Source organism: Mandrillus leucophaeus, unplaced genomic scaffold (genome assembly GCF_000951045.1).
Source record: "Mandrillus leucophaeus isolate KB7577 unplaced genomic scaffold, Mleu.le_1.0 Scaffold683, whole genome shotgun sequence".
NCBI classification, from domain to species: domain Eukaryota; kingdom Metazoa; phylum Chordata; class Mammalia; order Primates; family Cercopithecidae; genus Mandrillus; species Mandrillus leucophaeus.
In genome coordinates this window covers 1,198,117-1,210,369 of record NW_012107397.1, presented here as the reverse complement: position 1 = coordinate 1,210,369, position 12,253 = coordinate 1,198,117, and the positions used below count along the sequence as shown (strand labels likewise).

The 12,253-nt window shown below is 36.2% G+C and overlaps 1 protein-coding gene across 1 annotated transcript in view; it reads left to right on the top strand.

The window, feature by feature from the left end:
* Window positions 1-834: 834 nt before the first annotated feature.
* ROS1 (ROS proto-oncogene 1, receptor tyrosine kinase) overlaps window positions 835-12,253 on the top strand; it is a 144,092-nt gene continuing 132,673 nt past the window's right edge. The window contains exons 1-4 of the mRNA XM_012002357.1: window positions 835-957; window positions 7,770-7,814; window positions 9,970-10,029; window positions 11,751-11,777. Of these exons, the coding sequence (XP_011857747.1) occupies window positions 835-957; window positions 7,770-7,814; window positions 9,970-10,029; window positions 11,751-11,777 (255 nt within the window). The remainder of the gene's footprint in view (window positions 958-7,769; window positions 7,815-9,969; window positions 10,030-11,750; window positions 11,778-12,253) is intronic.

Genomic DNA, 12,253 nt, shown 5'->3' with positions numbered 1-12,253 from the left:
GAAAAAAAGGAAGGAAGGAAGGAAGGAAGGAAGGAAGGAAGGAAGGAAGGAAGGAAGGAAAGAAATCTTGTACAATGTTTCCTTCTCAAGGCAGACACTTGAACATATCTTAGGTTTCTGGTAACTAGTTTCAGCTTTCTCAATAGACCTGATAAGGCAGTATTTTAGTTAATATGTAGTAAAGTTCTGAGAGTGCTCTAACAAACTTCCTTGTTTTTAACTCACTCCCAGGCTATTTTTCTATTGATTTCAGCTTTGTTTGCTCTTAAATTTAAAAATATGTATTTGGCTTCTGAGTTCTGTTTTCTCTTTCAGTTGCATTGCTTGATTTGGGTGCCTCTATTTTTTCAATAATTCTTTATTATAGTAGTGCTACTGTTTGCTAAAGCATACGTGGTCAAAACCCAATTCCCTGCAGAGCTGAAAAGAGCTCAGAGAAGTAACGTGGTGGACGACCCACTGAAATGTTCCAGTTTCAGACTATGGATGTGTCACACCCTTGCTGAAATACAATTCGTTTTCTTTGTTTAATTTCCACGTGAAGTGCTCTTCTAAGAACTAACCTTTAATCAGTGGGTGACTTTCTTTATGGGAGTAAAAGGAAGCTATTATGAAATAACTCTTATGGAACTGTTACAAGCTTTCAAGGATTCAAAGGTCTAAACTAAAAAGGCTAAATGTTATTTCAAAAGGCAAATATATCCTAATATAGCAAAACAAAACAAAATCCATCAGCTACTCCTCCAATTGAAGTGATGAAGCCCAAATAATTCATACAGCAAAATGGAGAAAATTAGAAGACCGGCCATCTAAAAATCTGCCATTGGTGGAGTGATGAAGAACATTTACTGTCTTATTCCGAAACTTGTCAATTTTGCAACTCTTGGCTGCCTATGGATTTCTGTGGTGCAGTGTACAGTTTTAAGTAGCTGCCTAAAGTCGTGTGTAACTAATCTGGTAAGTCTGTAACTAATCTGGTAAGTCTCACAATCTAATATTTGTCTTTGCAGGAACTGGAACATGTAGAATTCAGCTTGTTATAACTGATATAATTGTTTTCTCTTTATGAGGAGTTTTCTTATGAGAAGTGGTAGCAACAACGCAAGATAGATTAGTTTTTCTTAAATAAGTTAGCAGCACTTATAATCGCAGAAGATAAAGCCGGCTATTTTATTTCTTTAGGGTACCTGGTCATATATTTTTTGGGCTGGAGGATTGGGTAAAGGAAGTTTAAATGGAATCAATTTTGCCAATTTTATACACTTGAAAATTTCTATTTAAACTCATTTATTACAAAGTCATTAATAGTTGTCTTGAAACATGAAATAGGTTTGGCCATAGGATAATGCCTGCTAATTCCAGCTGTGTAGGAAGCTGGATGAAAAAGGAAGCAGATACAGATGCCATGTAAAATAATATTATATTTTAAAGCAATACTTATTTGTACATTTCTTTATTTCTGTTTGTGCATTTGTAATTTTAGTTAGTGAGTTTTTTATATGGAAATTTATGCTTTCATTCTCATTTCTGGGTGTCATCCCTTCTCTAACTATTGTACCATCTCTTCAGTTGTAATTTAGTTGTGCTTGAAACAGTTACTGAATTAACTTTAAAAACCAAATACTCTATAGACAGAGAGAAATGCACTCTTCCTGTCTAAAGACAAATAATATATCATGATAGTTTACATATGCCCCTATCTACAGCCATACTTTTAAACATAATACAAGTACTAAATATAGTACTCATTATATTATGCTACAATGTTGGAGGTAGAATTCTGTGACAGATTAAAAAAGAAACTTGTGCTTATACACTTTTGATTTAAACTGTAGTTTAAAACACTACTTAGGCTTACCATGGTTAGTAGCATTTTTAAAAAAGTTTAGTATTTTATATAAATCTTTGCCAAAGACTTCATTGCTTTTAATACAGAATTGCATGCTCTGGTTTTTTATATTTGTAACCCAAACATAAAAATGGAAGAATGGAACTACTAAATATTTCAACTACTAAATGGAAAACTAAATATTTTCTTTTCTAAAAAAGATTTTAATTTTTTTCTATAAGAATATACATTTTAAATAAAATATTTATAAGATAAAGAACTAGAGAAGAATAAAAAACGTATAATTCCACCCCTAGTAACCTTTAGATTGAATTTTCTCTTAGTATTTTTCCTCATATATATATGTGTACATATATATCTATAATTTACACACAGTTATGCATCCAGCTTTTTCATTACATTATATTGTGAGTTTTCCCCTAGACCCTAAAATGTTTTTAGAAACAGAATCTTTAATATCTTTAGAGTATTCCATTATATGAATGTACCACCATAATTTATTTGTTAATTTCTCTGCTACTGAAACTGATTTTAGTTGTTTCCAATATTGCAGTCTCCATTTTATTTTACTGTAGTTTTATTTATTCTTATCTTTTTGTGTGGGCTCCTTGCTTTCAGGGTTTGGCAGTAGGAATAGACAGTTTGTTCCTTTGTTGAGTTGCCTTCCGTTCACCACCTACAGAGAAAGGCACAGCTGATGTGTGGCAACAGCAAGAGAGACACGGTCTGCCAATTTGACCAGTGAAAGTACTACACGTTCCGACATAAGGCCTGGAGGGACAAAAGTGAAGTGAATGTACAATTGAATGTAACCATGGTTCACAGGAGAGGATATACAAAGTGCTCAAGTTTATTATATTTTCTGCGTCATTTTAAAAACATGAGCATTTACTCTGAAGGTCATCTATAATTTTTTGGGTGATTCTTGATATTGAGACATGTTTTCTTAAACACACACACACACACAGACACACACACATACAAGAATGTCTTGTCTAAAAAAAAATGTTAAGAGTTGCAGGCCAAAATGCACAAAGCATAGTTCTATGCTTGAGCATTGGTATTTCACATTAATTTTAGCTTACGTTAACAGAGATCTACATGTACTAGTTGGAAGTATTAACTGAAATTTTTTTTTGAATTCTAGATGCCATGTGCTGCAGAAAACAACAAATAATTAATGCTCTTCAGAACACTAGTGTTGTGAGATCTTTTATGAGAAAAAAAAAGAATTCATGGTTGAATAATTTGTGGAAGTGTATTTTGCTATGCCCTCTTTTTGTAGATTCACAGGCCACAATAACATATTAAAGGCTTTGTTTAATCATAATTTTCCCATCTTCTTTAGCAACAAAACCCTTTTTTAATGTTTCCATAAGTTATTGGGGTAACAGGTGGTAATTGGTTACATGAGTAAATTCTTTAGTGGTGATCTGTGAGATTTTGGTGCACCCATCAGCCATGTATAGACTGCACCATGTTTGTAGTCTTTTATCCCTCACCCCGCTCCCACTCTTTCCCCTTAGTCCCCAAAGCCCATTGTATCATTCTTATGCCTTTGTGTTCTCATAGCTTAGCTCCCACTTATCAGTGAGAACATACGATGTTTGGTTTCCCATTCCTGAATTACATCACAACCCCCCTTTTCTTTTGAATTAACAAATCGCAACAACTGAGGAACTAACATTGAGAATGTCTCAGGAGTATCAATTCCATTCAATAAATTTCATTCAATATCAATTTATTGAATGGAATCCATTCAATACATTTTCCTAGGTATCTATGTATATTCAGCTCTGTGGTGGATGCAATTGGGAATACAAAAGAAGTAAATTATGTAATCAATACCCTAAAGTAAGTTATCAAATATTGAGGTATCAAGGTTTCTATCACTATAGACAGTTAAAGGCTATTACAAGCATGACATGTTTCTATAATATTAAAGGGTGATGACAATATATTTCTGATTTGTATCTCAAGTTCCAAAGAAATAAACTGAAAATCAACTTAAAGACTAGTAGAAATGATAGGATTTGGAAGATTTTTTAAAAATTAATGTACAGACATGAAAACTTGTCTTATATATCAATATATAACATTAAAACAAAATAATATAATAAGATCATAATTCTGACATTTTATAAGATATTCACAAATTAACATAGTTTTTATTCATACAGGAATAAACCTATGAGTAAAACAGAATACAACAAAAAAAAACTATGTACATAAAGGAATGTAAAATATGATAAAGATGATAATTCAAACCAATGAGTTGCTATCCATTTAGAATAAAAAATTATTCTACATAACTGTATATTCTACATAACTGAATAAAAAATTATTCTACATATTCTACATAACTGCCAGATTCAAATAAATTTCAGGATATATTTTGTAAAAGGGTATGACTTTTGATTGAGTGCAATGGCTCATGCCTGTAATTCCAGCACTATGGGAGGCTGAGGCGGACAGATCCCTTCAGCCCAGGAGTTTGAGACCACCCTGGGCAACATGGTGAGACTCCCATCTCTACAACAAATACAAAAATTAGCTGGGCTTGGTGGCGTGCACCTGTAGTCCCAGCTATTCAGGAGGCTGAGGTGGGAGGATTGATTGAGCCGGGAGGTCGAGGCTGCAGTCAGCTGTGATCATACCACAGTGTTCCAGCCTGGGTGACTCTGTTTCTAAAAACCAAAAACAGTAAAGTTTACTTAAATACAAACAGAAACAAAACAAAGCAAGAGTTTACCTCATAAAAATATTAGAAGAAATTAGGGGTGACTGTTTCTGTAATCTTGAAGTGGAAATGCCTTAAAAAGCCTAATTAAAAAATTTAGACTCCCAGAAAAGAAATTATCAATAAATTTGACTACTTTCAAACTTAAACTCTTATGACAACAGAATACAATAACAGCAAAGCCAAAAAGTGGAAAAAAGTATTACACATGATAAATAACGTTTTTGAAGAAAAAAATCCCTGATGCACATAAAAGCACGTAAGATGAATTTAGAATATAAACAGCCACTTCAAAAAAGAAGTGTAAGTTTCCATCAACCAATGAGTGGATAAAAAATGTGATATATACACACCATGGAATACTATTCAGCCATAAAAAGGAATGAAATAATGTCTTTGCAGCAACTTGGATGGAGCCGGAGGTCATTATTCTGTGGAGGCCATTATTAGGCCAGGAATAGAAAACCGAGTACAACATATTCTCACTTATAAGTGGTAGCTAAGCTATGGGTACACAAAAGCATAGAGACTGGTATAATGGACTTTGGAGACTCAGAAGAGGGAGGGAAGGAGAGGAGTGAGGGATGAAAAACTACATGTTGGGTACAATGTATACTACTTGGGTGACAGGTGCACTAAGATCTCAGACTTCACCGCTATACAATTTATGTAACTTGTACTCCCAAAGGTATTGGACATACATACATACATATATATAAAATAAATGGCTGAAAAGCATGTGATAGATATGCAACCTCACAGCAACCACAGAATTGCAGAATAAAAGCAAATTATCAATTTTTCTTCTATCAAATTAGCAAAGATAAAAACATTTATAGTTGGAAAAAGTATGAGTAAACTGCCGTTTTCATGAATTGTTGTTTGGATGTAAATGGATAAATTTCTAGAAAAGAATGGGTTATTAAATGTCAAAATTGAAAGAGAAAATATACCTCTAATCTTACACATCAAATTTTTCTGAGGATATTATTGCATAACTAACCAAAGATATGTATGCAAAAGGCTGTTAATAGCAAGTTGGGACATAACACTCCTAATACATTTCTAAGTTCCTGCACTGCACTGTAATAATTAATGCATTTAATTGAATCTTCACAGAAGCTTATGAATTAAGTATTATCCTACTTATGTCCTGGATGCGAACACTAAGTTTAGATGGCACAGGTAACTTTCAGAATATCACATTGGGAGGAAATATCATGTGAAATTAAAATACAGATCATTCTGCTCTGTTCCATTTATTAGGGCAGGAAGTACAGAATGAAATTTGTTCTGGCTGAGGTGGGCAGAATAGGAAAGCTTATCTCAAGAAGTAGGTATTAGGTTAAGAAAGCTTGAGATCTGGGACTGAATTTGACTCTTGGAAGCAGATAATTGGAGCAGTTGGAGCTAAGGTAAACCAGCGGGGATCCTAATGTTCAAAATGAAAAATGTGATTTGGAGGAGATTATGGAAGGCATCTGGTTAAGAGCACAGGTTCTGGAGTCAATCACTCTGCCCCCTTCAAATCCTAATCCAGGTAATTTACTAAACTTCCCTGTGCCTCAGCTGTAAAATGAGGTTAATTATGGCACCTACCTTATAGGGTTGCTGAGATGATTCAATCAGATTTAGTGTAAAACACCTGTAAGAGTGCCTGGAACACAGCAATACTTCAATAAATGTTAGCTATTGTAATTGTGAGGAGAAGAATGGGGAATGAGTGGAGATTAAGGAAGAGTGTTGACAAAATCTGCCTTATCAGAAACTCTTAGACCTGACTGTGGAGGCTACCTTGTGCAAGACCACTTGATGGTCATTTCACTTAGCCCGTTAAATTTCCTCCTGAGAAGAGCCATCGGAAGGACTCACTACTGTTACAATGTGACTATGATCATCAAGAAATATCTCTGCTCTCCTACTGTTTAAAATGGAAGACAAAAACTACCCAGCATCCACCCTTTTGCTTTTATGAGCTAACATGCATTTCTGAAGGGGTAGGAAAAGATTCCATTTTGAACTTATTGTCTCTCACCTGATTTTTATTTGATTGTGATTCAACCACCTTTTGAACAAAATCATGAAAACAAAGTACTATTAAGCACTTGGTTGCAAAATTCATCAACAGATAGAATTCTTAGTATCTACATGTTTATTATCTAAAAACAAAAGCAAATAATCATCCTTCTTCTTTTCCTACAAATATGACCAGTTAGGGAATGGAGTTTGAAGGAATCCTCACTCATGCTTCAAATTAAAGAAAAAAATAGGCAACATTTGTTCTTTGGTTCTTGATTCTGATTACTTTTCAAGTCAACCCACACAATATTAAACCATCGGATAATGTTTCCAAGGGACTTCTGAAGCATCCTTATGTGGGAAACCACTTGGAATTAGTGGATTTACTCCTTTAGCATATCAGTATTTATTGAACACCTATTTCTATCAGGCAGTGTTCTAGGTGCTGAGGATGGAGTGAAGAGCCAAATGGATGGAAAGGAGGAGCATGCTCAGTGAGCTCGGTGAGCTCAGTGACAGAATGCAGCTCTCTTCTCTCTACCAAGCATGGAACACTATGTGGGTACTTATCTGATTATGTGATGGCCCAGTATTGTCATCCTTTATAAACTGTCTTGTTTATGAAGGACTCTATTCAAATTATGACCAGAGAGATAATGAGCAATTTATAGATCTTTGTCCTTAGTTCCCATTTCTTTTATTTTCCTCCAGTATAAAAAAGTTCTTAAAATTTGTATGTGAGCAATAAAAGAGTAATCTTATGTTTTATTTATGCCAATTTGCATTTTCTCTCTGCTCTTAATTTTAAAAAGGAAAAATCTGAACACAATTCATCACTAACCTAGGAGTCCTTTGACTAGATTAACTGACCAATGCCGCAGGATTATTTAATTCTGCGTGAGACTCTCTCTCTATAGCCACACTCTTACTCCCACCTTTTTGGTTCCTGCAAAGTTCTTAGACATTGTATCTATAATTTGTGTTATATCTATAATTTGTCTGGTAGTGATGAATTTAATGCCTTTAAAACATTTGGCTCCTTACTTTACGTTACAAAATGCTGAGGAGAACGTTATTTCAGGAAGCTTTTTAAAAAGGTGTGTTAGTTACACGGAACCCAGTACTGATAGCTGGTGTTTACTACCTCCTTCTTCATTTCAGGGCCAGCAGCTTGACCTTGGCACACCACATAATCTGAGTGAACCGGTAAGTAATTTCTTCAATTGTCAAGAATTTTACAATGTTTGTGTTGATAATGAAGGGACAATGATCAAGTTTTATCACAGTAAGAATTGCTAAGTAAAATCTCATTTATCCTTGCTGGAAGAAGACCAATTGAAAATAATGAGAAGTCCAAATTTATATAAAAATGAAGTGTGTGGAAGTGGAAACAGCACAGGACCAATCCAAGTGCATGATTTTGTCTCTATATAACTGTGTGGCTTTGGACAAATTACTTAATTTTTCTGAGATTTAGTTTTATTATGTGTTATTTGAGATCATCTCTAATATTTCTTCTAACAGTTCCATTGTATGGTTTTATTACTGTTCTGCACATGTATTTCTTTGTTTACCAAGTGTTTAGTATAAGTAAGACTTAAGGTATAAGTATGCACAAGGCACTGTGCCAGGAACTAGAAATTTAACAATGAAAAAAATAGGGCCTCTGTTTAAAAGGACTCTCAACCTTTTTGAGATACATACTTGAAACCAGAGAGATAGACATATGCATAAAATTAGGGCCAGGCAGCATCATCAGAACCAGAATTGTGGTGTGGGTGAGGAGTGAAGAGAGAATACACAAGAGTAAAAGGCACCTCACTTGCCTGCAAAGCCTTCAAATTAAAACTAGAAAGAGGAAGCGTTTTCCAGATGGACTAGATGGGAAAAGGCATATTGATCAGAGAAGGCCCTTTGTGTCAAGAAAGCCCTTTGTGTCACAAAGGTGTGAAGTAGCCTAAGTTGTGAAGGAAACTGAGTATTTCAGCTTGCTTGGAAAACGGGGTACATGTATAGAGGGTAGGGAGGTGGAAGACCAATTGCCAAGTTACATGGAGCCAGATCATGAAGGGCTTTGTCTGCTATGCTTGCTAAGTTGGTCTTACCTCACAAGGTGATGGAGAGACATATAGAATTTTAGGTAAGAGAAGAGTGTGGCCAGGTTTTTTTTTTTTTTTTTTAAAAAGTCACTCCAAATGTGGGAACAAGAGGGGTCCCCCCTAAGGTTTTTGGCAAGTGGTAAATGGCAAAGCAGAAAATTGAGGCAGTGAGTGATGAATCCAGATGGATTTTAGTTAATGACCAGATAAGTCAATAGGACTTGGTGATGGGTTTTCCATGAGAGGGGAGAGGGGGGTGAGAGAAGACACCCTGGTTCCTGGCTCGGACAACTCAGGAGAATGTAGCATGTTAATGGGAAACACAAGAGAAAGAGCAAATTTAACGGTGGAAAGTGAGGAATGGAATTCCACATGATGAATTTGAAGTGCTTGTAGGAACTTCAATGGAGACATCTAATGAACCAGTGGATATCTGGGTCTGGGGCTCAGGAAGGAGCCTCAGCTGCAGTTAGAAGTTTGGGGGATATCAACATCGAGATCACTTGAAGCTGAGGTAGGGGATGAACTCGCTCCAGGAGAACTAGAAGAGTGAGGGGAGAAAAAGCTGAGGATAGAACACAAACACCAAAGGGGTGGAGAGAGGCAAAAAGAGATGGCAAAGGAGACTGAGCAGGAAGAAAAAGGAATCCAGGTGCCACCATGGCCTGTGGAAGGAATGGTCAAGACAGGCACAGCTGAATCAAGTAAGGTAAGAAAAAATGTGTCAAATCTGTCCAATAGCAGGTCAGGGCAACTCAGGGTTTTCAGGGCAGCTATGGGGTGAAAGCTGCTAGTAGGCAGCTTACTCCCCCAAACTGTCTACCTGTTTAGGTTTTGACATGCTACCATCTGGTTGAATCTCCAGTTTTGAGTTTTGCTTGATATGTGAGGACACCTTAGGGACCCAGGATATACTCAATGCCACATTGTCCTGGGCTTTACCTTTGACAGCTACCCAGTGTACAGTGTCTTCCCTGGAGGTTGGCTGTTCTCTGGCTTCTAGGCCTGCCCATGCCAGGCTTAACTCCACTCAGCAACTCTGCTGCTCTGCAGTGAGCCACAAGCCTTGTTCTACCTGTAGATATGACAGCTCTGTTTGGAATCCCAAAATTCCAGATCCTTTGGAGGCCTCAGGTTTCTTGGTAGATTTCTATTTCTAAAACACAGGGTGATGCTTTTTGTTACTACATTGTACTTTCAGGTAACAAGAAGAAGTCACATCTCTTCAATCACTCACCATTGTCTGTTATTGTCTCTTGCAGTGCATCCAAGGATGTCACTTTTGGAACTCTGTAGATCAGAAAAACTGTGCTTTAAAGTGTGTAAGTATTAATTAGGTTTCTATTTTGATACTGGTGTTTGTTTCAAGAGGAAAGTTGTGTAAGAGAATTCCCATTTGCATTTCCATTGGCTTTCAACTAGTTTACTTGACCCCAAGACAAAACAAAACAAAACAAAACAAAACAAAACTGAAAAACCGATAGCCTGGATAATACACAGTAATGGAAAAGAGATTGAGATTAACATTTTTAATGCAATTAGAGGTCATGGAAGGTTATTGCAAATCACAGAACCCAGGAATGCGCAATTGCTCCAAAACTATAAATGTCTTGTAGTGGAATGTTTGGTATTTGTTAAATTTCCTAGGCCTATGCTTCTCAAATTTTAATGTGCAATTATCTGGGATCTTATTAAAATGCTGATTCTGATTCAGTAGGTCTTGGGTGGGCCCCGAGATGCTGCGCTTGTAACAAGCTCCCAACTGTTGAAATGCTGGTGGTTCCCAGACCACATTTTGGATACCAGGGTCGTAGGTCATGTTCAAAGTTTCTATGTAGAAAATATGGTAGGTATCTAATTCAGGGCCACAAACACCTGGTTTATTCCACTTTATGTAGGAAATACATCCCCAGATACTTTATTTTTCATTTTATTATGTAGCCTGGCTTTTGTCACTCAGTGTGTAATTTAAGGCACTTAACCCCTTGGTACTTTACATTCCTTATCCATTTTAGGATAATAAGAGAATCTTTCTCCTAAAGATAGAGCCTGTCATGCTGTAACTACTCTGATCACATGATTAAGAATTTTGCCTTTTAAAAGTGGGTTCCCTTATTTAGGTTGTTCACGTCAGGGTTGTTAAATCAATAAGAATTGTGGTAATGCTGGGGAATCCTAATGCCGTTTTCTATTAATGAGTTAAATTATAACATGAGATTTAAATAATGCTTTAACCTCTTTTTATATACATAGTTTTTAGAGCATATTCATAGTTTTTCTTATATAGTGTGTCCTTGCAAACTTCTATTATAGCAGTTCCTTATGCCCACTCTCACATTTGTGACTGAGTGCCTCACAGAATGAAAGTTACCAAAAGGTGCAGCATATGTTAGCTGGACGTAGTAGCTATTAAATATTTCTCAGAAATTGCAACTCAGACAAATAATTTGTCTATTGTGTGTTTATCTCTTTTATCCCAACATGTAAGCTCTGTTGGGGCAGGATGCTCTCCGTCTTTTTTAGATTGTTATCTCACTGAATATAGTGCGGGGCATATAGCAGCTGCTCAGTCAACATTTGCTGAAGGAATGAATGGAAAGCACCATTTGTTGCTGGGAAACAATCCAGGAGGCCGTGTGGCTGCTGCAGGGGCCAGCACAGGCAGAGGAATCTGCTGTCCTTTGCTAGCAAGAGCTATCGGTGGTTTCATTTCCTGTTCTGTTTACCTTTGGCATTTGCAAATACTCCTTCACTCTCTAACTTGGTGCACCACGGATTACCTCAGCCTGCTGAGATTTTTCTGGTGGACATCATATTCTCCCGTTTTTCCAGTGATGCAAACAGCTTAATTTTTAGAGCTGTTTATACAGTGTCCTGCCTAGACAGGAGGTTCTGCTCTGGGCTCCTTTGTTTTTGTTGGCTTTTTGGTTGTTTATCAATGGTGGGGCAATAAATTAATTTGAAATGAATGTACAGCTCAGTGTCACTAAAATTATTTACAACTTTCGAGATTTTAAGTAGTCTTTTTTGTTTTTCTATGCAGAATGATACTTACACCACCATTTGTGAGGTGAGTTGGCAATCACTAAAAAGATGTCATTAAGCCACATGTCTTTATCTCTGGTCTCTAAAAAGTTTTTAAAACAGGAGTGAAGAAACCTAAGGTATTCTCAGTGCACTGAGACATTCTTCCTGAAAGTGGTATTATTCTGAGTATACAAATGACTGTAAAATTCAATTTTGGCACAAATATTTACTGTTTTCTGTGTCTATGTGCATGTATATAATATATATGTTCCTATGTACATATATGCACATTCACTATATGTATATATGTATATTACTGTAATCTGGTTTGGGAGGTTATAATCCCTGGACTCTGGGCAGAGTTGGAGTTGGGGTAATGGAAGGGAGAGAAGGAAGAGGCACAGTCAGAGATATCTCTGCTGATTCCATTTTCTTTCCCACAATGTATAGTGCTCTATCATTAAATATAGGACATGAAAAGAGAATGCTTTAATTGCAACTCTTTCTTTCTTTCTTTCT